Below are 27775 nucleotides of genomic sequence, written 5' to 3'. Positions count from 1 at the left end.
AAAATGGGAGAATACTCATTCTTTCAAATGCACATGGAACATGCTCCAAAATAGGTCACATATTAGGTCACAAAACAGGCCTCAACAAATACAATAAGATTGAAGTCATATATGCATCTTATCTGACCACAACACCATGAAACTAGATGTCAAACACAAGAAAAAATGTGGAAAGACCACAAATACATGGAGGTTAAACAACATGCTACTAAAGATGGGTGGGTCAACCAGGAAATAAAGAAGAAACAACAACAACAACAACAAAATACATGGAAACAAATGAAAATGAAAGCACAGCTGTCCAAACTTTTGGGATTCAGCAAAAGCAATCCTAAGAGGGAAATATATAGCAATGCAGGCCTAATTCAAGAAGTAAGAAAAATCTCAAATAAACAAACTAAATTTTAACCTAAAGGAGCCAGAAAAAGGATGAAAAACAAAGCTTAAAGCCAGTGGAAGGAAATAATGCTTAGAGTAGAAGTAAAAAATACAGAAACTAAACAAAAACAACAATAACAAAAAAAAAAAAAATACAACAGATCAGTGAATCCAGGAGCTGATTCTTTGTTTTTTTTTGTTTGTTTGTTTTTTAATTTTTACTTATTTATGATAGTCACAGAGAGAGAGAGAGAGAGGCAGAGACACAGGCAGAGGGAGAAGCAGGCTCCATGCACTGGGAGCCCGATGTGGGATTCGATCCCGGGTCTCCAAGATCGCGCCCTAGGCCGAAGGTAGGCGCCAAACCGCTGCGCCACCTAGGGATCCCATGATTCTTTGAAATTAATAAAACTGATAAACCTCAGGATGCCTGGGTGGCTCAGTGGTTGAGCGGCTGCCTTTGGCTCAGGGTGTGAGATCCCAGGTCTAGTCCCATATCAGGGTCCCTCTGGGGAGCCTGCTTCTCCCTCTGCCTATACGTCTCTCTCTGAGTGTCTCTCATGAATAAAAAAATAAAAAACCTTTTAAAAAACCTGATAAACCTCTAGTCAGATTTATCAAAAAGAAGACAGGACCCAAATGAATAAAATCACAAATGAGAAAGGAGAAAGAACACCTAACACCACAGAAATACAAACTATTATAAAAGAATATTATCAAAATCCATATGCCAACTAACTGGAAAAGATGAAAGAAATAGATAAACTCCTAGAAACATATAAACTACCAAAACTAAAGAAATAGTAAACAGGAATAAATAGAAAACTTGAACAGACTGATAATTAGCAAACGATTCAGTAATCACAAAACTCCCTAGAAACAAAAGGCCAACACAAGATGGCTTCACTGGCAAATTCTACCAAACATTTATTTTTATTTTTTATTTATTTATGATAGTCACACAGAGAGAGAGAGAGAGAGAGAGGCAGAGACACAGGCAGAGGGAGAAGCAGGCTCCATGCACCGGGAGCCCGACGTGGGATTCGATCCCACGTCTCCAGGATCGCGCCCTGGGCCAAAGGCAGGCGCCAAACCGCTGCGCCACCCAGGGATCCCTCTACCAAACGTTTAAAGAAGAGTTAATACGTACTCTTCTTCTCAAACTATTTCAAAAAAAAAATAGAAAAGTAAGGAAAAGATTTATTTCTATGAGGCCAGCGTTGCTCTAATACCAAAACCAATGGAGACATCACTAAACAAAAAAAACTACAGGCCAATATCCCTGATGAACATGAATACAAACATTCTCAATAAAATATTAGCAGACTGAATCCAACAAAGCATTTAAAAAATCATTCACCATGATCAAGTGGGATTTGTTCCTGGGGTACAAGGGTGGCTCAATATTTGCAAATCCCAATATACCACATCAATAAAAGAAAGGACAATAACCACATGATTATTTCAATGGATGCATCAAAAGCATTTTCGAAAATACAACATCCATTCATGATAAAAGCACTCAACAATGTAGGTTTAGAGGGAATATATCTCAACATACTAATGACCATCTATGAAAAACTCACAGCTAACATCATACTCAATGGAGAACAACTGAGAGCTTTTCCTCTACAATCAGGAAGAATACAGGGATGTGTACTCTCACCACTGTTACTTAACAGTACTGGAAGTCCCAGCACAGCAATCAGACATCAGAAAGAAATTTTAAAAAATGTCCAAATCAGCAAGGAAGAAGTCAAACATTCACTATTTGCATTAGATATGATACTCCATCCTGAAAACCCAAGAGTCCAACAATAAACTGGTAGAATTGATACAAGAATTCAGTAAAGTCACATGGTACCAAATCAACATACAGAAATCTGTTTCATTTCTCTACAGCAATAATGAAGCAGCAGAGAGAGAAAATAAGGAATCAATCCCATTTACAATTACACCCAAAATAGTAAGATACCCAGGATTAAACCTAACCAAGAGGTGAAACACCTGTACTCTGAAAACTAGAAAACACTGATGAAAGAAACTGAAGATGACACAAAGAAATGGAAAGACATTCTATGTTCATGGATCAGAAGAACAAATATGTTAAAATGTCTATATTACCCAAACACATCTATACATTTAATGAAATCCCTATCAAAATACCACTAGCATTTTTCACAGAGCTAGAAAAAAACAATCCTAAAATTTGTATGGAATCACAAAAGACCTGAAACAGTGAAAGCAATTTTGAAGAAGAAAAAACTGGAGGTATCACTATTCCAAACTTGAAGTTGTATTACAAAGCTGTACTAATCAAAATAGTATTGTACTGGCACAAAAGTAGACACATAGAACTATAAAACAGAAAACCCAGAAATATACCCACAACTATATGGTCAGCTAATTTTCAACAAAGCAGGGAAGAATATCCGTTAGATAAAAAACAGTCTCTTTAACAAAGGGTGTTTGGAAAATGGAACAACAACATGCAAAAGAATGAAATTGGACCATACTTGCTTACATTATACAAAAAGATAAATTCAAAATGCATTAAAGATCTAAATGTAAGGGGCAGTCTGGGTGGCTCAGAGGCTTAGCGCTGCCTTCAGCCCAGGGCGTGATCCTGGAGACCCGGGATCAAGTCCCACATTGGGCTCCCTGCATGGAGCCTGCTTCTCCCTCTGCCTGTGTCTCTGCCTCTCTCTCTCTCTCTCTCTCTCTCTCTCTCTCTCTGTGTGTCTTTCATAAATAAATAAATAAAATATTTAAGAAAAGACCTAAATGTAGGACCTGAAACCACAAAAATCCTACAAGGGAACATAGGCAGTAACTTTTTTAACATTGTCTGTAGCAACTTCTTTCTAGATATATCTCCTGAGGGAAGGGAAGCCAAAGCAAAAATAAACTATTGGGACTTTATAAAAATAAAAAGTTTCCACACAGCAAAGAAAACAATCAACAAAACTAAAAGGCAACCTACAGAATGGTAGAAGACATTTGTGATGGCATATGTGAATAAAGGGCTGGCATCCCAAATATATAAAGAACTTATGTAGCACCCAAAAAATGAATAATCCAATTAAAAATGGGCAGAAGACATAGACTTTTTTTTTTTTTACAAAAAAAGACATCCAGATGGCCAACAGACACATGAAAAGATGTTCAACACCACTTATTATAAGGAAAATGCAAGTCAAAACTACAGTGAGCTATCACCTCACGCCTGTCAGAATGGCTAAAATCAACAACATAAGAAATAACAGGTGTTTGTGAGGATGTAGAGAAAGGCTAATCCTCTTGTGCATTCTTGTGGGAATGCAAACTGGTATAGGCACTCTGGAAAATATTAGCACATCCTCAAAAAGTTAAAAATAGAAATACCCTAAGATGTAGCAATTACACTAGTAGTTGTTTACTAAAATAATACAAAAATACTAAGTGAGAGACATACACCCCAATGCTTTTAGCAGCAGCATCCATAATAGCTAAATTATGGACACAGCCCACGTGTCCATCAACTGACGAATGAATAAAGATGTGGTGTGTGTGTGTGTGTGTGTATGTATATTATATATATATATATAATATACACACAATAAAATACTAGTAGACTGAATCTGTGTATATATATACGTATATACACAATGGAATATTATTCAGCCATAAAAAATGAAATCTTGCCATTTGCAATGACATGGATGGAGCTAGAGAGTATCATGCAAGGGGAAATGAGTCCATCAGAAATTGACACCTACTATATGGTTTCACTCGTATGTGGAATTTAAGAAACAAAAAAAAATCTCTGTAAAAAAAAAAGAAACAAAACAGAAGAGCAAAGGAAATAGAGAGAGACAGAGAGGCAAACTACAAAACAGACTCTTAACTAGAGAGAACAAACTTATGGTTACCAGAATGGAGTTGGGAGGGTGGACCGGTTAAATAGGTGATGGAGATTAAGGAGTGTACTGGTTGTGATGAACATCTTGTGTTGTATGGAGGTGCTGAATCACTATATTGTTCACCTGAAACTAATATTACACTATATGTTAACTAACTGAAATGTAAATAAAAACTTTTAAAAATGTACACCTTAAATTTACACAATGTTGTATGTAAAATATATCTCTTGTAAAAATATCAAAAAATGGTAACTATGTGATAATAGTGCATCAATTAGCTTGTCATAATTGTTTCCCACTGTATATACACCTACCAAATGATCACATTATACACCTTAAATATATACAATTTTTATCTGTCAATTATACCACAATAAACATTGTGAAAAATAATATTTAAATATAGATGTCTGAACCTAGGACTCAAATAATTAATTGGGCTATTAAAATAAATATAGACTGAAAGGAGTCTGTGTTTCACTACATCATTAATTTAGTAATAACCATGAAGTTAATCTGAAAAAAAAAACAAGAAAGCTCTTATCACTTCAGGAAATTACTGCATATATAACCATAAATAAAGAATAGAGCACAACCCTGTTGAAATCCTTGTTCCCAATACAGAATGTAAATAAATAAATAACTAAATAACTAAATAACTAAATAAATATAAATAAAATATGGGTCTCAGCAAAATCACAAATTTCTGCATGTCATAGACCTTTATAAATCATTAAACAGTGAGTTTTAAATCCATAAATGTCAAAATCTTACTATACTTCCATTATTATACTTGTGTCATTGAACATCTAACCCCTGATGAGGACACGAGCTTCATGGGGATAGGCCTCTTGTTTCTTCATCCTTTTTATACCAAAGTTGACCTACACAAAGCAACCAGCCCAAAAACATTTGTTGAATTAAATTGCTTCCTAATTGGTCTGCTTCCAGGCCATCCTCCTCTCCCAAATCCTGCCAGTTCTTTTACAAAAATACATCTCTGCTAATGTCATTCCATTGTCCCAAACCTTTAATGGCTGTTCATAGTAATCTGTTTTAAAGGATTATGTCCACATACCCTGGCAGGGCATTTAAGGACCTTCACACTGTTCTCTCAGTCTATATATTCCCAGTCTCAGTCCCAGCCTCTCCTTTTCACACACCCTCTCAAGCCATATTAGTTGTTCCTTGAACGCTTTTGGATTTTTGTGACTCTGTGCCTTTCCAAACGCTGTTTCCTCTGAATGATCCTTTCCCTCTAGTCTGCCTAGCAAACATTTACTATTAAATAAACATCAGTTTAAATTTGACTACCTTTGTTATCTGTCCATGACTTCTCACAGAATTCACGTCCCCTTCATTTGTCTTTCTCAGCCAATAGGTTTATTCTGAAAGTGAACGAAGCTAAACTTGGGGTAAGGGGAGAGAGAAGGAAGGAGGAAACGCCTGTGAATGGACTTACCTAAGCAGTGATTGCAGCACTATGCGTTAAAGCATATTTTTCAAGCAGCAGTGGGAGGACGGGGTTAGGTAACCTTTTAGTCTTAAGAGGCTCGGGCTGTCATCTTTCGCACAGCGTGTTCGTGTGCTCTTGTGTTTATGTTGAGTGGGGAAACAGAGAGACAAAAAACAGAAAGAGAGATCAGAAAAGAGATGGGGGGGGACGCAGTGCGGTAAAAGCACAATAGGCGGACCCAAATTTCTTCTGCTTCACCGTTTGCACGGGTTCAGCTCTGCATCTAGGGCTGTAGCATGGAGGTGGAAGGAGAGGAAAAGGGAGGGACTGCACTCCCTCTGAGTGTGCACAGCCTCGGCTGCCGGGCGGATCACCTTCCGCTCCAACTGGGCCAGTTCCTCCCCGCCATGACTCATGCTTATTGTGCCGGGCCGAGCTCACTCTGCCCTGCAGTCTTACAGGTGGTTTTGGCTTGGGGAGACAGTTCCCGCCAGGCTAGGCAGTGGAGCGCCGCACAGCGCGCCTTCTTGCCTCCCAGCTGCCTGCCAGGCAGTTCCGACCCAGCGCCAGCAGGCCTGCTCGGTCGATCTTCGATCCAAAGATGCGGCGGGGCTGGAAGATGGCTCTGTCCGGGGGGCTGCGGTGCTGCCGCCGACTACTTTCCTGGGTGCCAGTGCTCGTTATTGTCCTCGTTGTGCTTTGGTCCTACTATGCCTACGTCTTTGAACTCTGCCTGGGTAAGTGGAGCTGGTCACCTAAGATGGGGATATTATGCTCCAGCGTAATTGTCTGTCCTACCCTTCACATTGGTGTCCCTCTCCCCCGCGTTTTTAGCCCTCACACTGCAGGGTTTGTTTTGTTTTCTTTCTTTGTTGGTTTGCTTGTGGGGAGGGGGTTGTTCGTTTTTTCTTAGCTCTCTGGAGACCTCCGCATCTCCAACCTCTGTCTTCTCACATATTTCTTCACAATCTTCCAGTGAGGGTCCCACCATGTCGCCATCACTTCTCACTGAGAGTTTTTTACATTATTCCCTGGCCTTATCCACAAGAATCTCCTGGCTCTTTCCACCAGAACCCCCTTTTTCGCATACAGGACAAGCACTTGTGCCTGGTGTTCTCGTTCTGGGGGCTCCCACCCTACAGAATTGAGGAAACAACACACCCTGTATCGCTAAACTGCTTACACTGTGAATCCCATCCATGCATCCAACTAGGAGCCCCACATTTTCGCATTCCCTCCTACTAAAGAATCCCAAAATATGTCCTGTACTGTCTTACTGGTTCTCGTTTTTCCAATACTGGAATTCATCCTTTTTCCATGATCCTCTCAACTGGCTGAAGTGCTTCATATCTTCTTCAACTTAGAATCATCCCACAGTATGTCTTGCTTTACCCTACTGGGTCACCCCTTTTCACAAAGTGAAAATGGGCCCTTTATTCTCTTTCCCTGTGGGCTTTACTATTTTGTCATCTTCTCCAATGGAATGAGAGTCCTACAATACATCTTGTCCTGTCCCCTCACATTAGAGACCCTGATTTTATCATACTGGGGTTCCCTTTAGTCTTCTAGTTTCCTGCTTTGAGGATTATTCACTCCTTTCCATTAGGGTCCCCACATTATTTTCTCACACTTCATACTAGGCACCCTGCTTTTATCACAACATGGTCATACTTTGTCCACTGTCTTCTCACATTAGTGTCCTCTTTACCCTCCCATAAGAGTTTGCATAATCTCTCATATCCCTCCAGTACCACTACTTTTCTAATGATACTTCCCTCTTGTTATCTTTTTTGAAAACTACTCCCACCTCCTTTCCATCTGTCTATTATTGTTAACCACACATTTTACCATCCTGTTTCTCTAGGTTTTTATTATTAGTATTATTTTATCTTACTTACCTCTAGGGTTGTCCTTGTCTTCTGTCTTCTCAAACTAGGAAAACACCATCCTTTTCTACTGGGATTTCTAATATTTCCTTCCCAGTCCCATAAGAGCCTCATTTTTTTTAAAGATTTTATTTATTTATTCATGAGAGACACAGAGACAGAGAGAGAGAGAGAGGCAGAGACATAGGCAGAGGGAGAAGCAGGCTCCCTGAGGGGATCCCGATGCAGGACTCGATCCCAGAACCCTAGGATCACATCCTGAGCCAAAGGCAGACGCTCAACTGCTGAGCCACCCAGGCGTCCCAGGAACCTCATTTCTTGTCCCATTTCATCAGACCACCCCTTCTATAAATCTAGAGTCTCCTCTTATACCCTGTCATGTCACATTATGGAGCATTCCAACCCCCCCTTATCTGTAAAATGGTTCCCACAATATATTTTATGCTTCCAAACTCAGAATTCCACAGTATTTCCTGACACAAACTTCAACATCCTATCTTTTATGTTCCTCAATTGTATTACCCCAGTCACCTAACCTTATCACTAATGGTTTTATAGTGTTCTTGTAAATTTACAATGGAGTTTTCATATTATATCCTGTCTCCTCGCAACAGATGTTCTGTTTTTATCACAGTGAGAATTCTCCTTGCCTCTGTCCTCTCACATTGAAGAATTTCAAACTCTTCTCAAAGGAGATTCACTAATAGTTATTGTCACTTCAGTATTAGAAATTACACTTCTTTTATTTATTCATGAGACACACACACACACAGAGAGAGAGAGAGAGAGAGAGAGAGAGAGAGAGAGGCAGAGACATAGGCAGAGGGAGAAGCAAGCTCCATGCAGGGAGCCTGTTGTGGGACTCGATCCTGGGACTCCAGGATCACACCCTGAGCCGAAGGCAGATGCTTAACTGCTGAGCCACCCAGGCGTCCTGAGAAATTCTACTTCTACCACCTTTTAAACTTTTGTCCTGCAATGATCCCCATTAATTCAGTATGAAGTTCCAGCATATTTCTAGTCCCCTTACATTAGGACTCTTATTTTTCCCATTGGTGATCCATGTACTGCCAACTCCTTCCACGATAACTTTATTTCTTTATACTGGGTTCTTATCATCTTAAAAATTACAGTTCAGGTGCCGTTTTCTCCAACCCCAGGACCTGACCCTTCTTACTACTTAGGAAGTTACTACTAAGGAAGATCTTACAACTTCCTTCCTTATATATTTGACACAGCAATAGTTTACTCCAATTAGGTGGACATTAAGTAGGGAGCCAGGAGATGGCTTTGTTTTCCAATATAGAAATTTCTTCTAATTAACTATGCGTGAGAGTTTGAATTATCCACATCTCCTTAGATTTATTATAGAAAATGTAGAGAGATGTTATAAATAAATTCATTAGTAGCCTTTATAGATGCAAATTTAGGCTGTATTTCTTTTTATCTCAACCTTTATTTCTACCTTTACCTCAACAATATACCTCAGCTTTATCGATGAGTATTACATGGACCATGCAATGATTAGAAAGTTTTATTATTCTCAGACTTCACCACTTTGCCCTTTTGAATGACTGATTAAAGGATTAAAAGGTCACCTCCATTATTATACTATGGATTTTGCTTCTTAGGATCAATGCCATCTTGTAAACACTACTAAGCATATTTTACAATTTTGCAGTACTGACTTATGTGAGCTTTGTCAAGCATTCAATTGAAAACTTAATAATGATAATGTCTAATACTTACATGGTGCTTAATTTGTTCTAGGCCATGTTCTAAGTACTGCAGATATATTAGTTCTCCCTATATTAAATCACTTAATCCTCACAATAACCATATAAAATAGGTACCCATTTTACAGATGTGCAAACTGAGGGATGGGTCAAGTTAGAATTAGTGAAAATAATCAAAGGAAGCTTAGAGTTTTTTTTATTTTCAGAGCACTTGCTATATGCCAGGCACTGTTTTAAGTGTCACACACATATACACCCACACAAACATAACCCTCATAACAACCTTATAAGGTACATGTCCATTTTAAAGACAAGAAACAGGCAAAGACAGATGAAGAAGGTTGCCTAGGGTCATAGAGCTAGTAAATGGCCTACCTTGGATGCCAACCTAGGCAGTATGGTTCCATAGTCCATGCTTTAGCCCCCACAATGTCGAAACTCTCTGCCTTCTATCAGCCAATACAGAAGCAAAATCTTGTGAATAACAGGCCAAATGCAGCCTGCAGATGTATTTCATTTGGCCTGCACAGTGTTTTCATTTTGTATCAGTTGCCATTATTTAAAAGCCGGGAGAGTAAGGTAGCCTTGACTTCCAATTCTGGCTCTGCCTTCATTCTGTCATCTTCATTTTACAATCTTTTGAAATGTTGCTTTCAGAGGTTAAATCACATTTTCCCAAGTCACTTGTTTAGTAAATATTAGAGAATTGAGCATCGAGGCTGCCTGAAATGAAAACAACACAACCAAATGAACAGATTCAAATTTTAATATGACTCAAAAGGTAATATTAAGGACCTAACTTCTTTCTAGAAATAAACCTGGTATCTTTATATGTAATTTCATGTTAGAACTGAAGCTAAAAATGATATTGTTGTCTTATAATTCTGTCTGATAAAGCTTGAATTCTGCCACTTACTGACTAGGAGATCTGGGGCAAGTTACCTAATCTTTATCAACCAAGGTTGCCTAACATGGTGCCTTGCTTATATGGTTGTTCACTCATACCACAAATACTTGCTTAGCACCTACTATATGCCAGTTAGAACATTGTTGTTGTGAGATAATGTAAAGCATTTGTGTGTCTTTTTTTGAAAAATGTCTATTTATATCTTTTGCCTATTTTTAACTAAATTATTTGTTTTCTCGGTGTTAAGTTTTATAAGTTCTATACATTTTGGGTACTAATCCATTATCAGATAGGTCATTTGCAACTGTCTTTACCCTTTCTGTAGGTTGTCTTTTACATTTGTTGGCTTTACTTTGCGGTGCAGTAGCTTTTCATCTTGATAAAGTCCCAGTAGTTTGTTTTTACTTTTGTTTCCCTTGCATTCATAGCTGTGTCTTGCAAGAAGTTGCTATGGCCTAGTTCAAAGAGATTATTGCCTGTCATCTCTTCTAGGATTTTGATAGAGTCTTGTCTCACGCTTAGATCTTTCAACCATTTTGAGTTTATCTTTGTGTATGGTGTAACAGAATGGTACAGTTTAATTCTTCTGTATGTGGCTGTCCAATTTTCCCAACACAATTTGTTGAAGAAACTGTCTTTTTTCCCCAGTGGATATTCTTTCCTGCTTTGTTGAAGATGAGTTGACCATAGAGTTGAGGGTCCATTTCTGGGTTCTCTATTCTGTTCCATTGATCTATGTGTTTTTGTGCTAGTACCATACTGTCTTGAAGATCACAGCTTTGTTTTAGAGCTTGAGGTCAGGCATCGTGATGCATCCAGCTTTAGTTTTCGTTGTCAACATTCCTCTGGCTATTCCAGGTCTTATCTTGTTCCAAACAAATCTTAGGATTATTTGTTCCAACTCTGTGAAGAAAGTCCATGGTATTTTGATAGGGATTGCATTGAATGTGTAAATTACTCTGGGTAGCAAGACATTTTCAGAATATTTATTCTTCCAATTCTAGAGGATGGAATGTTTTTCCATCCCTTAGTGTCTTCCTCAATTTCTTTCATAAGTATTCTGTAGGATTTAGAGCACAGATTCTTTACCTCTTGGGTTAGGTTTATTTCTAGGTATCTTATGGAATTGGGTGCAATTGTAAAATGGATTGATTACTTAATTTCTCTTTCTTTGGTCTCATTGTTAGTGTATAGAAATGCCACTGATTTCTGGGCATTGACTTTGTATCCTGCCACACTGCCAAATTGCTGTATGAGTTTGAGCAATCTTGGGGTGGAGTTTTTTTTGTGTGTGTTTTCCGAATACAGTACCATGTCATCCTTGAAGAAGCAGAGTTTGACTTCTTCTTTGCCAATTTGAATGCCTTTTATTTCTTTTTGTTGCCTGATTGTTGAGGCTAGGACATCTAAAACTATGTTGAATAGCAGTGGTGAGAGTGGACATCCCTGTTGTGTTCCTGATTTTAGGGGAAAGGCTCTTAGTTTTTCCTCATTGAGGATGATATTTGCTGTGGGCTTTTCATAGATGGCTTTTAAGATGCTGAGGAATGTTCCCTCTATCCCTACACTCTGAAGTGTTTTGATAAGGAATGGATGCTGTATTTTGTCAAATGCTTTCTCTGCGTCTATTGAGAGGATTAAATGGTTCTTGTTTTTTCTCTTGTTGATATGATCTATCATGTTGATTACTTTACGAGTGTTGAACCAGCCTTGCATCCCAGGGATAAATCCTTATTGGTCATGGTGAATAATCTTAATGTACTGCTGGATCCTATTGGCTAGTATCTTGTTGAGAATTTTTGCATGTGTGTTCATCAGGGATCTTGGTCTATAATTCTCCTTTTTGGTGGTTTCTCTCTATGGTTTTGGGATCAGGGTGATTCTGACCTCATAGAACAAGATTGGAAGTACTCCTTCCATTTCTATTCTTTGAAACAGTTTTAGTAGAATAGGTATTATTACTTCTTTAAGTGTTTCTTAGAATTCCCCTGGAAAGCCATCTGGCCCTGGACTTTTGTTTCTTGGGAGGTTTTTTATGACTGCTTAAATTTCCTCAAGGTTATCGGCCTCTTCAGGTTTTCTATTTCTTCTTGTTTCAGTTTGGGTAATTTGTAGGTTTCCGGAAATGCATCCATTTCTTCTAGATTGCCTAATTTGTTGGCATATCATTGCTCATAATGTTTTTTAAATCATTTGTATTTCCTTCGTATTGGTTCTGATCTCTCCTCTTTCATTCATGATTTTATTAATTTGGGTCTTGTTTCTTTTTAATAAGTCTTGCTAATGGTTTACCTATTTTAGTAATCCTTTCAAAGAGTCATCTCCTGGTTTCTTTGATTTGTTCTACAGTTCTTCTGGTCTCTGTTTCATTGAGTTCTGCTCTAATCATTATTATCTCTCTTCTTCTGCTTGGTTTAGGCTTCTTTGCTTGTCTTTCTCCAGCTCCTTTAGATACCTGTGTATTTCAGATTTTTTCCAATTTTTTGAGGGAGGCTTATATTGAGATATATTTCCCTCTTAGGACCATTTTACTGTATCCCAAGGATTTTGAGCAGTTATACTTTCATTTTCATTAGTTTTGATGAACCTTTTTAATTCTTCTCTAATATCCCAGTTGACCCATTCATCTTTTAGTAAGATGCTCTTTAACCTCCATGTGTTTGAGTTCCAAATTTTTTGTGATTGAGTTTGAGTTTCAAAGCATTGTGGTCTAAATATGCAAGAAATAATCTCAATCTTTTGTTATTGATTGAGACCTGATTGTGACCCAGTATGTGGTCTATTCTGGAGAGAGTTCCATGTGCACTTGAGAAGAACATGTATTCAGTTGCATTAGAATGGAATGTTCTGTATATATCTGTGAAATTCATTTGATCCACAGTGTCATTCAAGACCCTTGTTTATTTGGTGATCTTCTGCTTAGAAGATCTGTCCTTTGCTGAGAGTGGAGTTTTGAAATCTCCTACTATTAATGTATTAATATCTATGTGTCTCTTTACTTTGGTTATTTTTTTAAAGAGTTTGTTTATTCATGAGCGACATAGAGAGAGAGAAGCAAAGACATAGACAGAGGGAGACGCAGGCTCCATGCAGGGTGCCCAACGTGGGACTCGATCCCAGGACTCCAGGATCATGGCCTGTGCCGAGGGCAGGCACTAAACCACTGAGTCACCCAAAGATCCCTACTTTGGTTATTAATTGATTGATATAATTGGCTGCTCTGACATTTTGGGCATAAATATTCATAATTGTTAGGTTTTCTTCTTGGATAGACTAAGTATGATGAAGTGTCCCTCTTCATCCCTTAGTACAGTCATTGTTTTAAATTCTAATTTTTCTGATATGAGGATTGCTACTCCAGCTTTCTTTGAAGGACAAGTTGCATGTTAAATGGTTTTCCACCCCCTCATTTTCAGGCTGAAGGTGTCCTTAGGTCTAACATGAGTCCCTTGGGCAGCCCAGGTGTCTCAGCAGTTTAGCACTGCCTTCACCCAGGGCCTGATCCTGGAGACCCGAGATCAAGTCCCATGTCAGGCTCCCTGCATGGAGCCTGCTTCTCCCTCTGCCTGTGTCTCTGCCTCTCTCTCTCTCTCTCTCTCTCTCATGAATAAATAAATAAAATCTAAAATAAAATAAAATAAAATAAATAAAATAAAATAATAAAAAATAAAATAATAAAATAAAATAATAAAATAAAATAAAATAAAATAAAATAAAATAAAATAAAATAAAAAATAAGTCTCTTGTAGACAGCATATAGATGGGTCTTGCTTTTTTTATCCAGTCTGAAGCCCTGTGTCTTTTGATGGGATCATTTAGCCCATTCATGTTCAGGATAAATATTAAAAGGTGTGAATTTAGTGTCATAGTATAACCTACAGATTCCCTGTTTCTGCAGATTATTTCTTTGGGCTCCCTTTTTTTCTTACAGGGTCCCCCTTATTATTTCTTGCAGAGCTTGTTTGGTGGTTACATATTATTTCAGTTTCTGCCTATCCTGGAAGCTCTTTATCTCTCCTATTCTGAATGACAGCCTTGCATAATAATGTATCCTTGGCTGCATGTTTTTCTCGTTTAGTACCCTAAATATATCATGCCAGCCCTTTCTGGCCTGGCATGTCTCTGTGGAGAGGTCTGCAGTTAATCTGGTATTTCTCCCCATATAAGTTAAGAATCTCTTGCCTTGAGCTGCTTTTAGGTTTTGTTCTTCATCTTTGAGATTCGCAAGCTCCATTATTATATGTTGGGGTGTTGATTGATTTTTGTTGATTTTGCAAGTGGGGGTTCCTCCTGGATCTGAGTTCCTGTTTCCTTCCCCAGAGTAAGGAACTTCTCGGCTATGATTTGTTTAAATATACTTTTTGGTTCTTCTCTCTCTCTCTCTCTCTCTCTCTCTCAGTCTTTCTCTCTCTCTCTCCCTCTCTCCATCCTCTGGAATCCCAAAATGATCAACATTATTCTTTCTCAAACCTTCACTTTTTTCTCGGAGCCTCTCCTCATGGGCTCGTAATTGTTTTTCTCTTTTTTTCCCTCAGCTTCCTTCCTTTCCAACTTTTCTTTTATGTGACTCTCTCTCGTGCCTCATTTCACCTATCAAAGCATCCGGTTTAGACTGCATCTCAGTTAATGTATTTTTAATTTAGCTCTCAATTCTGCAGAAAGAGCATCTCTAGAGTGTTTTATGCTTTTTTTAAGAGCCACCAGTAATTCTATAATTGTACTCCTGAATTGTACCTCTGACATGTTACTTAAATCCACATCCATTAGATCTGTGGCAGAGAATATTACCTCTGGTTCTTTCTTATGTGGTGATTTCTTCCTTCTAGTCATTTTGTGCAGTGCAGAATGCCTGTATGAGCAAGCAGAGTAAAAAATACCATCCACTGGGGGGATCCCTGTGTGTTTCAGTGCTTTAGCACCTGCCTTCAGCCCAGGGCATGATCCTGGAGTCCCAAGATCGAGTCCCACATTGGGCTCCCTGCATGGAGCCTGCCTCTCCCTCTGCCTGTGTCTCTGCCTCTCTCTCTTTGTCTCTCATAAATAAATAAAATCTTTAAAAAAATACCATCCACGACCTAAGTAAAATATACCCAAGACAATTCCAAATAGGTCAGGGACCAGAAAATAAAAGGAAAAGAAAAAAAAAGATCACAAAAGTGAAAAACAAATGAAAAAAAATAGTAGAAATTTTTAAAAACACTGGGAGGATGTGGTGGGGGAGAGATAATATAGTCTTACAGAGTGGACCAAGACGGTGGTCCTCTTGGTTCTGAGTGTATTTTGGTCTTATGTTAGAAGGTGCTAAATCTCTTATTTACATAAACAGAAAAACTTATAGAGAGAAACAACAGCAGAAACAAAAACAAGAAGTCAAAAAAAGGGGGCAGCATGGGAAGGAAGAGAAAATATAATCTCAAAGAGTGGATTAACATGGTGCTCCACTTGGTTCTGAGTTTATTTTGGTCCGTGTGTTAGAATATACTAAATTGCAAAATTATAAAACAAAACAAGACCAAAAAAATCCCATAACGTTTATCTACAAAAATTAAATTGAATATATTGAAAGAAGTGAAAAATGTAGAATATATCCCATGATATACATACATATACATGGGATATGTACATATACATATGTACATATACATATACATATCATGTATGTATGATATACATACATGATATATTTACAATTACATGAGATGTAATTGTAAATATATGAAAGTCAAAAAGGAAAAAAGTTAAAAAAGGAAGAGTTGATAAAATATTTTAGTTAAGACAGGAATAAAGAAATAATATTGCAAATTTTTAACCTGAAAGATAAACGTATCATAAGGAAAAAAACCTTGATTTCTAGAGACTATTTTCCCCCAGTCCTGGAGCTTTCCAGTGCTACTTAGTCAGTAACCTAGCTTTCTCCTGTTTTTCCAGCTGATCTTCTGGTGGAAGGGCCTGCTGAGCTGATTCTCAGGTGTCTGTGCCTGGGCGGAAATGCCCCATTCCTTGCCAGGTGGTTTGGCTCAGTTGGAACTGTTTGTCCTGTGAGGTCTTTGTTCCCTAGAGTCCATACCTCTCCATGGTGAAAGGAGAAAAAAAGTTTTCGTGGTCATATCTGTAGCCCCAGAACTTAGAGCTCTGAGCAGGTACCAAAATCCAGTCTTTTTTTTTTTTTTCCAAAATCCAGTCTTTTGTGCACACTGGCACAGATCCTCCTATGGGCAGGAATGGGGGCACTAGTTCCTACAAATTGAAGGGGGCCAGGTGGTGGGAAAGCTTTTGACATCTTGTGAGCTCCCCAGCTCTGCCTCTCCTGGAAGAAATGGAAGATAGTCTGCTCTGTCTGCCACCAGAACCTGGGGCAGAGAGTGTTCTGCTGCTAGACTGTAGAGCAGGTCCAACTCTCCCAGATGCCCGGAGGGTTGCTGCATTCCAGTTCTTTACTGAGACCTACGACAACATGGGTCCCATGATACCATCATTGTTGGCAGTTTATGGCACAAGGTGAGCTTTCTCCCGGGCACCCATATTCTTACTGTATCTCTGGGCATATTGAGACTTCACTACCCATCCTGCAATTCTGCCCTATTTCACTACTGAGGATTTTTCAAGCAGGGAAGACTCTCTCAGGAACAGATTTCTAAAGGTCTCGATTGTGTGTGGTACCACTTTCCTGTAGCAGCTTACAAAGGCTCCCCGCCTCTGCTATTTATCTTCCGATATAACCCCCCCCCCCCGTTTCTTCCCTGCACTCCTACCTTGTAACAAGCGAACACTTTTCTCTCTGTAGCATTCCAGCTGTTCTCTCTTAACTTCTCAGGTTGAATTCTTAGGTGTTCAGGATGGTTTCAAAGTTATCTAGGTAAATTTTCAGGACCAGATGAAACGAGGAGCCCTACTCTTTTGCAATCTTGCTGCCTCCTCTAATTTCCTTATATTTTAAATGTTATTGATTTCATTGTTATTCATTTCTAGTTTAATTCCTTTGTATCAGGGATCCCTAGGTGGCACAGCGGTTTGGCGCCTGCCTTTGGCCCAGGGCGCGATCCTGGAGACCCAGGATCGAATCCCACATCGGGCTCCCGGTGCATGGAGCCTGCTTCTCCCTCTGCCTGTGTCTCTGCCTCTCTCTCTCTCTCTCTCTCTCTATGACTATCATAGATAAATAAAAATTTAAAAAAAAGAAAAAGTAATTCCTTTGTATCAGAAAAGAAGCTTTGAATGATTTCAAACTTTTAAATTTATTTAGATTTGTTTTTTAGTCTAATATGGTGTATAATGTATAATGTTCCATGTATATTTGAGAAGAACGTATATTCTTTTGTTATTGAGTTTAGTGTTCTACATATGTCTGTTAGATGAATTGTTTTATAGTGTTGTTCATGTCCTCTGTTTTCTTTTTTTTCTAATTAAAAAAAATTTTTTATTGGAGTTCAATTTGCCAACATATACCATAACACCCAGTGCTCATCCCGCAAAGTGCCCCCCTCAGTGCCCATCACCCAGTCGCCCCAACCCCCAGCCCACCTCCCCTTCCACTACCCCTTGTTCATTTCCCAGAGTCAGGTGTCCCATGTTTTGTCACCGTCAATGATATTTTCACTCCTTTCCCTTTATTCCCTTTCACGAATTTTTATATTCCCCAAATGAATGAGACCATATAATATTTGTCCTTTTCCGATTCACTTATTTCACTCAGCATAATACCCCCCACCTCCCTCCACGTCGAAGCAAATGGTGGGTATTTGTTGTTTCTAATGGCTGGGTAATATTCCATATTGCATACATAGACCACATCTTTATCTTTCGATGGACACAGAGGCTCCTTCCACAGTTTGGCTATTGTGCGCATTGCTGCTATAAACATTGGTGTGCAGGTGTCCCGCTGTTTCACTGCATCTGTATCTTTGGGGTAAATCCCCAGCAGTGCAGTTGATGGGTAGTGGGGCAGTTCTATTTTTAACTCTCTGAGGAACCTCCACACAGTTTTCCAGAGTGGCTGTACCAGTTCACATTCCCAGCAACACTGCAAGAGGGTTCCCCTTTCTCCACATCCTCTCCAACATTTGTTGTTTCCTGCCTTGTTAATGTTCCCCATTCTCACTGGTGTGAGGTGGTATCTCATTGTGGTTTGGATTTGTATTTCCCTGATGGCAAGTGATGCAGAGCATTTTCTCATGTGATTCTTGGCCATGTCTATGTATTCCTCTGTGAAATTTCTCTTCATGTCTTCTGCCCATTTCATGATTGGATTGTTTCTTTCTTTGCTGTTGAGTTTAATAAGTTCTTTATACATCTTGGATACTAGCCCTTTATCTGATAGGTTATTTACAAATATCTTCTCCCATTCTGTAGGTTGTCTTTTAGTTTTGTGGACTGTTTCTTTTGCTGTGCAGAAGCTTTTTATATTGATGAAGTCCCAATAATTCATTTTTGCTTTTGTTTCTCTTGCTTTCATGGATGTATCTTGCAAAAAGTTACTGTGGCCAAGTTCAAAAAGGGTGTTGCCTGGGTTCTCCACTATGATTTTGAGGATTCTTGTCTCACATTTAGATCTTTCATCCATCTTTAGTTTATCCTTGTGTATGGTGTAAGAGAATGGTCTAGTTTCATTCTGCTATATGTGGATGTCCAATTTTACCAGCACCATCTATTGAAGAGACTCTCTTTTTTCCAGTGGATAGCCTATCCTCCTTTGTGGAATATTAGTTGATGATAAAGTTGAGGGTCCACTTCTGGATTCTCTATTCTGTTCCATTGATCTATGTGTCTGTTATTGTGCCAGTACCACACTGTCTTGATGATCACAGCTTTGTAGTACAACCCAAAATCTGGCATTGTGATGCCCCCAGCTATAGTTTTCTTTTCTTTTTTTTTTAATTTTTATTTATTTATGATAGTCACAGAGAGAGAGAGAGAGAGAGAGAGAGAGAGAGAGAGAGAGAGAGAGGCAAAGACACAGGCAGAGGGAGAAGCAGGCTCCATGCACCGGGAGCCCGATGTGGGATTCGATCCCGGGTCTCCAGGATCGCCCCTGGGCCAAAGGCAGGCGCCAAACCGCTGCGCCACCCAGGGATCCCATAGTTTTCTTTTTTAATATTCCCCTGGCTATTCGGGGTCTTTTCTGATTCCACATAAATCTTAAGATAATTTTTTCCAGGCCTCTGAAGAAAGTCCATGTTCATCAGGGATATTGGTCTGTAATTCTCCTTTTTGGTGGGGTCTTTGTCTGGTTTTTGAATTAAGGTGATGCTGGCCTCATAGAATGAGTTTGGAAGTATTCCCACTCTTTCTATCCTTCGAAACAGGTTTAGTAGAATAAGTATGGTTTCTTCTTTAAATGTTTGATAGAATTCCCCTGGGAAGCCATCTGGTCCTGGACTTTTGTGTCTTGGGAGGTCTGTGACTGCTTCAGTTTCCTCACTGGTTATTGATCTGTTCAGGTTTTCTATTTCTTCCTGTTCTAATTTTGGTACTTTGTGGTTTTCCAGAAATACATCCATTTCTTCTAAATTGTCTAATTTATTGGCATATAGCTGCTCAAAATATATTTTTAAAATCGTTTGTATATCCTTGATATTTGTTGTGATCTTTCCTTTTTCATTCATGATTTTATTAATTTGAGTCTCTTTTGTTTTTAATAAGGCTGGCTAATGATTTATCTCTCTTATTGTTTCAAAGAACCAACTCCTAGTTTCGTTGATCTGTTCTACAGTTCCTCTGGTCTCTGTTTATTTGAGTTCTGCTGGAATCTTTATTAACTCTTCTTCTGCTTGGTGTAGATTTTATATGCTATTTTTTCTACAGTTCCTTTAGGTGCGAGTTTAGCTTGTGTATTTGAATTTTTTCTGGTTTTTTGATGGATGCTTTTATTGTGATGATTTACCACTTAGGACAGGCTTTGCTGTATCTCAAAGATTTTGAACGGTTGTATCTTCAATTTTATTAGTTTCCATGACTGTTTTTAATTCTTTTGTAATTTTGTGGTTGACCCATTCATCTTTTAGCAAGACACTCCTTAACCTCTAGGTGTTTCAGTTTCTTGCAAATTTCTTCTTGTGATTGCATTCAAGTTTCAAAGCATATCGTCTGAAAATATGCAGGGGACAATCCCAATCTTTTGGTATCGGTTCAGACCTGATTTGTGACTCAGTATGTGGTCTATTCTGGAGAAATTTCCATGTGCACTTGAGAAGAATGTGTATTCAGTTGCGTTTGGATATAAAGTTCTGTAAATATCTGTGAAATCCATCTGTTCCAGTGTGTCATTTGAAGCTCTTGTTTCTTTGGAGATGTTGTGCTTAGAGATCTGTCGATTGTAGAAAGCGCTGTGTTCAAGTCACCAAGTGTATTATTATCTAAGTATGTCTTAACTTTGCTTATTAATTGATTGATATACTCGGCAGCTCCCACATTTGGGGCATAAATATTCATGATTCTTAGGTCCTCCCGTTGGATAGATCCCTTAAGTATGATAGAGTTTCCCTCTTCATCTCTTACTATACAGTCTTTGAGATAAACTTTAATTTATCTCATATGAGGATGTCTACCCCTGCTTTCTTTTGAGGACTATTTGAATGGTAAATGGTTCTCCAACCTTTTATTTTCAGGCTGTAGGTGTCCTTACGTCTAAAATGAGTCTCTTGTAGACAGCAAATACATGGGTCATGCTTTTTTATCCTGTCTGAAACTCTGTGCCTTTTGATGGGGTCATTAAGCCCATTCATGTTCAGAGTTACTATTGAAAGATAGGAATTTAGGGTCATCATGATACCTATTCAGTCCCTGTTTTTGTGGATTGTTTCCTTGGACTTCCTCTTTCTTTTACAGAGTCCCCCTTAATATTTCTTGCAGAACTGGTTTGGTGGTCACATATTCTTTCAGTTTCTGCCTATCTTGGAAGCTCTTTTTTTAAAATTTTTATTTATTTATGATAGTCACAGAGAGAGAGAGGCAGAGACACAGGCAGAGGGAGAAGCAGGCTCCATGCACCGGGTGCCCGACGTGGGATTCGATCCCGGGTCTCCAGGATCGTGCCCTGGGCCAAAGGCAGGCGCCAAACCACTGCACCACCCAGGGATCCCCTCTTGGAAGCTCTTTATCTCTCCTTCTTTTCTGAATGAGAATTTTGCTGGATTAAGTATTCTTGGCTGCATGTTCTTCTCATTTGGGACCCTGAATATATCCTCCCCTTCCTTTTTGGCCTGCCAGGTCTCTGTGGAGAGGTCTGCTCTTACCCTAATACTTCTCCCCATAAAAGTTAGGGATCTCTTGTCTCTTGCTGCTTTATGGAGCTTCTCTTTATCTTTGAAATTTGCAAGTTTCACTATTAAATGTCGAGGTGTTGAGCGGTTTTTATTGATTTTAGGGGGGGGGAATCTCTCTATTTCCTGGATCTGAATGCTTGTTTCCTTTCCGAGTTAGGGAAGGTTTCAGCTATGATTTATTCAAATACACTTTATTGTCCTCTGTCTCTTTTGTCGCCCTCTGGAACCCCAATTAAACATAGATTTTTCCTTCTGAGGCTGTTATTTATTTCCCTTAACCTATATCATGATCTTTTCATTGTTTTTCTCTCTTTTCCTCAGTTCTTTCCTTGCCATCGACTTGTCTTTATGTTACTCACTCATTCTTCTACCTCGTTAACCCTTGTCGTTAGGACCTCCCATTTGGATTGCATCTCATTTAATTGATTTTTAATTTCTTTATTTTTATTTTATTTTTTTGATTTTTAATTTCGGCCTGATTAGATCTAAATTTTCCAGTCATGAAGTCTGTTGAATCCTTTATGCTTTTTTCTAGAGCCACCAGTAGCTTTATAATTGTGCTCCTGAATTGGCTTTCTGACATTGAATTGTAATCCAAATTTTGTAACTCTGTGGGAGAGAGGACTGTTTCTGCTTCTTTCTTTTGTGGTGAATTTTTCCTTTTAGTCATTTTGCTCAGTTCAGGCCAAAAACAAGTTGTACTGGTAAAAGGAAAAAAAGAGAGAAAGAAAGGGGGGGGAACAAACAGAAAACAAAAAACAAGGGGGAGTGTCCTCTGATTCTATATACTGTAAATCCCTTGACTTCCCCTGGAACTTTCCAGCAGTGCTTCGTCAATAACTTGCTTTTCTCCTGTCCTTCCAGCTGGTCTTCTGGTGGAGGGGCCAGCTGTGCTGATTCTCAGGTGTGTGCACCTGGGGGAACTGCCCAGCCCCCTGCAAGGTGCATGGCTCAGTGGGAGCTGTTTATCCTGTGACGCCCCTGCTCAATCCCAGTTACCAGGTGACACCAGGAGGAACAACAGTGGCGGCGGCCAGCTGTCCAGCTCTGGAGTCAGCCCCACAGTAACTACTGCAGCTACCAGTCTGCAGAGTTCTGCATGCTCCGGGGGTGGGCGGGACACCGATCTGCACAGCTCGGGGCTGCTCCGGGGCAGGAGCGTCCTTACTGCCCTGTGTCCTCCTGTCCCCCACATGTCCCTGGGGGAGTGCCAGATCTTGATTTGTGTCCCCCAGCGCCCTTGGCTCCGGGGCCTTCACTGCTGGAATCACGCTGCCAGGGCCATGCAGGCCCTCCACGGTGATCTGCCACCTGAGCTGCTCCCGGGGCCCTGCCCCAGTGCGTGTTCCAGCTCTTTCGGGAGCTCGGCCCGTAGTGAGTGGCAGCGCTCTACCCCAGGTGCAGTTCCTCTGTTAGTTCCCCTGGGAGCCTGAGGGCATCACTGCCCCTCCTGGAATCCTGCCAGCGGCTTTCCGTCCAAGAAGGTTGGTAAAGTTTCTGCTTCTCCGGGCCTGTGCTTTCCTGTCCTGGGGGCACTCACCTGGCCTTAGCCCCACCCCCTTGGATGCTTTCTTATTTCTTTATTTCTTTATTTATTTTATTTTATTTCTTTATTTTTATTTTTTTCTCTCTTCCTACCTAGATAGAAGTGGGAACTCTTCGCACTGTAACATTCCAGCTGTTTTCTCTTTAAATCTCAGGCCAAATTCGTATGTTTTCAGGATGATTTGAAAGTTATCTAGGTAAGTTGGTGGGGACAGGTGACTTGGGGACCCTACTCTTCCGCCATCTTGCCCCACCTCCTGTCCTCTGTTTTCCTATTGATCATCTGCCTAGTTTTTCTGTAGTCTCAACCTAACACTTTTTTCAAGTTTTTACTTAAATTCCAGTTAGTTAACATGCAGTGCAACATTAGTTTCAAGTGCACGGTATAGTGATGCAACACTTCTGAATGACACCAAGTGCTCATCATAACAAATGCGCTCCTTAATCTTCATCATCTGTTTCAGTCATCCCCCCCTCCACCTTCCCTTGTCTATAATTTGTTCTCTATAGTTAAGAGTCTGTTTCTTGGTTAGTCTCTTTTATTTCCCCATGTTCATTTGTTTTGTTTCTTAAATTCCACATATAAATGAAATCATCTGGTAGTTCATCTTTCTCTGACTAATGTATTTGTTTCTCTTTTTTTGTATATTTTTATTGGAGTTCGATTTGCCAACATATTGTAAAAAAGCCATGCTCATCCCGTCAAGTGCTCTCCTCAGTGCCTGTCACCCAGTCACCACTTCCCTCTGCCCACATCCCCTTCCACACCCCCTTGTTCGTTTCCAAGAGTTAGGAGTCTCTCATGTTCTGTCATCCTCTCTGATAATTCCCACTCATTTTCTCTCCTTTCCCCTCTAATCCCTTTCAATTTTTTTATATTCCCTATATGAATGAAATCATATAATGTTTGTCCTTCTCCGATTGCCTTACTTTACTCAGCATAATACCCTCCAATTCTATCCACATTGAAGCAAACAGTGGGTATTTGTTATTTCTAATGGCTGATTAATATTCCATTGTATATGTAGACCACATCTTCTTTATCCATGCATCTTTTGATGGACACCAAGGCTCTTTCCACAGTTTGGGTATTGTGGACATTGCTGCTATAAACATTGCAGCGCAGGTGTCTCGGCTTTTCGCTTTATCTGTATCTTTGGGGTAAAACCCCAGTAATGCAATTGCTGGGTCGTAGTGCAGTTCTTTTTTTTAACTCTTTGAGGAACCTCCACACAGTTTTCCAGAGTGGCTGTGCCAGTTCACATTCCCACCAACATTGCAAGAGGGTTCCTCTTTCCCCACATCCTCTCCAATATTGTTTCCTGTCTTGTTAATTTTTCCATTCCCGCTGGTGTGAGGTGATATCTCACTGTGGTTTTGATTTGTATTTTCTGGTATGCAAGTGATGTGGAGCATTTTCTCATGTGCTTTTTGGCCATGACTATGTCTCCCTCTGTGAAATTTCTGTTCATATCGTCTGCCCATTTCATGATTGGATTGTTTCATTGCCTTTGAGTTTAATAACTTCTTTATAGATCTTGGATAGTAGCCCTTTATCTGATATGTCATTTGCAAATATCTTCTATTCTGTAGGTTGTCCTTTAGTTTTGTTGACTGTTTCTTTTGCTGTGCAGAAGCTTTTTATCTTAAGTCCCAGTAGTTCATTTTTTCTTTTGTTTTCCTTGCCTTCATAAACGTATCTTGCAATAAGTTGCTGTGGCCAAGTTCAAAAAGGGTGTTGCCTGGGTTCTCCTCTATGATTTTGAAGGATTCTTGTCTCAGATTTAGATCTTTCATCCAATTTGAGTTTATCTTTGTGTATGGTGTAAGAGAATGGTCTAGTTTCATTGTTCTGCACGGGGCTGTTCAATTTTCCCAGCGCCATTTTTTGAAGAGACTGTCGTTTTTCCAGTGGATAGTCTTTCCTGTTTTGTGGAATAATAGTTGACCATAGAGTTGAGGGTCCGTTTTTGGATTCCCTATTCTGTTCCATTGATCCATGTGTCTGTTTTTGTGCTAGTACCGCACTGTATTGATGATCACAGCTTTGTAGTACAACTTGAAATCCAGCCTGGTGATGCCCCCAGCTCTGGTTTTCTTTTTCAACGTTCCTCTGGCAATTTGGGGTCTTTTCTGATTCCACAGAAATCTTCAGATGATTTGTTCCAACTCTCTGAAGAATGTCCATGGTATTTTGAATGGGATTGCATTGATCCTGTGTTGACCCTGGGGAGCATAGACATTTTCAGAATATTAATTCTTCCAATCCATGAGCATGGAATACTTTTCCCATCTCTTTGTGTCTTCTTCAATTTCTTTCAGAAGTGTTCTGTAGTTTTTAGGGTATAGATACTTTACCTCTTTTGTTAGGTTTATTCCTTGGCATCTTATGCTTCTGAGTGTAATTGTAAATGGGATTGACTTCTTAACTTCTCTTTCTTCAGACTCAGTGTATAGAAATGTCACTGATTTCTGGGCTTTGGTTTTGTATCCTGCCACAGTGCCGCATGGCTTTATGAGTTCTATCAATCTTGGGGTGGTGTCTTTTGGGTTTTCTATGTACAGTATCATGTCATCTGCCAGGAGGGAGAGTTTGACTTCTTCTTTGCCCATTTGAATGACTTTTATTTCTTTTTGTTTTCTGGTTGGTGAGGCTAGGACTTCTAGTACTATGTTGAATAGGAGTCATGAGAGTGGACATCCCTGTCATGTTCTTGTTCTTAGGGGAAAGGCTCTTAGTTTTTCCTCATTGAGGATGATATTTTCTGTGGGCTTTTCGTAGATGGCTTTTAAGATGCTGAGGAATGTTCCCTCTATCCCTTCACTATCAAGAGTTTTCATTTGGAATGGATGCTGTATTTGTCAAATGCTTTCTCTGCATCTATTGAGAGGATCATATGGTTTCCGGTTTTTCTCTTGTTGATATGATCTATAACATTGTTTGTTTCATGAGTGTTGAAGCAACATTGCATCCCGGGGATAAATCCTTCTTGGTCATGATGAATAATCTACTCAATGTATTGTTGAATCCTATTGGCTAGTGTCTTGTTGAGAATTGTTGGATATGTTTTCATCAGGATATTGGTCTATAATTCTCCTTTTCCTTGCGGTCTTTGTCTGGTTTTGGAATTAATGTGATGCTGGCCTCATAGAATGAGTTTGGAAGTATTCTGTCTCTTTCTATCTTTTTAAACAGCTTTAGTAGAATAGGTATGGTTTCTTCTTTAAACGTTTGATAGAATTTCCCTGTGAAGCCATCTGGCCCCGGACTTTGGTGTCTTGGGAGGTTTTTGATGGCTGCTTCAATTTCCTCCCTGGTAATCGGCCTGTTCAGGTTTTCTATTTCTTCCTGCTCCAGTTTTGGTTGTTTGTGGTTTTCCAGAAATGCATCCATTTCTTCTAGATTGCCTAATTTATTGGTGTATAACTGCTCATAATACATTTCTAAAATCGTTTGTATTTCCTTGGTATTGGTGTGATCTCTCCTCTTTCATTCATGATCTTATTAATTTGAGTCTTTTTGTTTTTAATAAGACTGGCTAATGGTTTAATCTATCTTATTAATTCTTTTAAAGAACCAATTCCTGTTTTTTTTTTTTATCTGTTCTAGAGTTATTCTGGAATCTATTTCATTGAGTCCTGCTTGAATCTTTGTTAACTCTCTTCTTTTGCTTGTTGTAGTTTTTATTTGCTGTTCTTTGTGAGTTCCTTTAGATGTGAGGGTAGTTTGCGTTGTTGAGTTTTTTCAATTTTTTGCAGGATGTTAAGCTAACATTTAAATACCATCTATAGTTCTCTTCTATTCTATTAATGTTAGGTTCTTATATTTGGGGTTGTCTGTGGTTCATTTTGTGCATTTTTATAATTTTACATATTCTTTATGTGTTATTCCCTTTAGCAATTAATATCATTTGCTGCCTCTTATATTAATTTTTACATTTTTATTTAAATTCCTGTTATTTAACATATAATGTAGTATTAGTTTTAGTTGTTCAATACAGTGATTCAGCACTTGCATACAACACCCAATTCTCATTACTCATGCACTCCTCATCCCAATCACCTATTTAACCCATCCTTCCACAGACACCCTTCACCTCCAGTAACTGTGAGTTTCTTAATTATAGTTAAGAGACTGTTTCTTGTTTTGTCTCTCACTTTTATTCTTCTTTGCTCTTTGGGTGTTTTTCTTAAGTTCCACATATGAATGAAATCTTATGGTATTTCTCTTTCTCTGACTTATTTTGTATTGTGTTAATACTCTCTAGCTCAATCTATGTTATTTATAATGGCAAGATTTCATTTTTTATGGTTGATTAATATTTCTTTATATATATATATATATATATATATATATATATATATATATATATAATCACATCTCCTTTATTCATTCCTAAGTTGCTGGACCATCAGGATGTTTCTATAATTTTTCTATTGTAGATAATGCTGCTGTAAGCATCAATGTATATATCTCCCTTTGAATTAGTTTTTTTTTGTATTTTTGGTGTACTTAGTAGTGCAATTGTTGGATCTTTGGGTAGTACTATTTTAACTTTTTTATTAAACCCCCTACTGCTCTCCAGAGTGGCTGTAACAGTTTGCATTCCCACCAGCAGTACAAGAGGGTTCGCCTTTCTCCACATCCTTGCCATAACCTGTTGTGTAAGATGATATCTCATTGTGTTTTGATTTGCATTTTCC

General features: G+C 39.0%; 1 protein-coding gene and 1 long non-coding RNA gene across 5 annotated transcripts in view; one reads left to right on the top strand and one right to left on the bottom strand.

The window, feature by feature from the left end:
* Positions 1-6180, bottom strand: part of LOC118353661 (uncharacterized) — a 107193-nt gene extending 101013 nt beyond the window's left edge. Inside the window, exon 1 of the long non-coding RNA XR_007409301.1 lies at positions 5743-6180. This is a non-coding gene — a long non-coding RNA (uncharacterized LOC118353661). The remainder of the gene's footprint in view (positions 1-5742) is intronic.
* Positions 6181-6185: 5 nt separating this feature from the next.
* The window catches only part of ZDHHC15 (zinc finger DHHC-type palmitoyltransferase 15), a 171197-nt gene continuing 149607 nt past the window's right edge, over positions 6186-27775 (top strand). For all 4 annotated transcript variants that reach the window (XM_025466228.3, XM_025466229.2, XM_025466230.3 and 1 more), the window contains exon 1: positions 6186-6473. In XM_025466228.3, coding sequence (XP_025322013.1) covers positions 6338-6473 — 136 coding nt within the window. In that variant the 5' untranslated portion in view covers positions 6186-6337. The remainder of the gene's footprint in view (positions 6474-27775) is intronic.

Source organism: Canis lupus, chromosome X (genome assembly GCF_003254725.2).
Source record: "Canis lupus dingo isolate Sandy chromosome X, ASM325472v2, whole genome shotgun sequence".
Taxonomy (NCBI): domain Eukaryota; kingdom Metazoa; phylum Chordata; class Mammalia; order Carnivora; family Canidae; genus Canis; species Canis lupus.
This window is presented reverse-complemented; position numbering and strand designations above follow the sequence as displayed.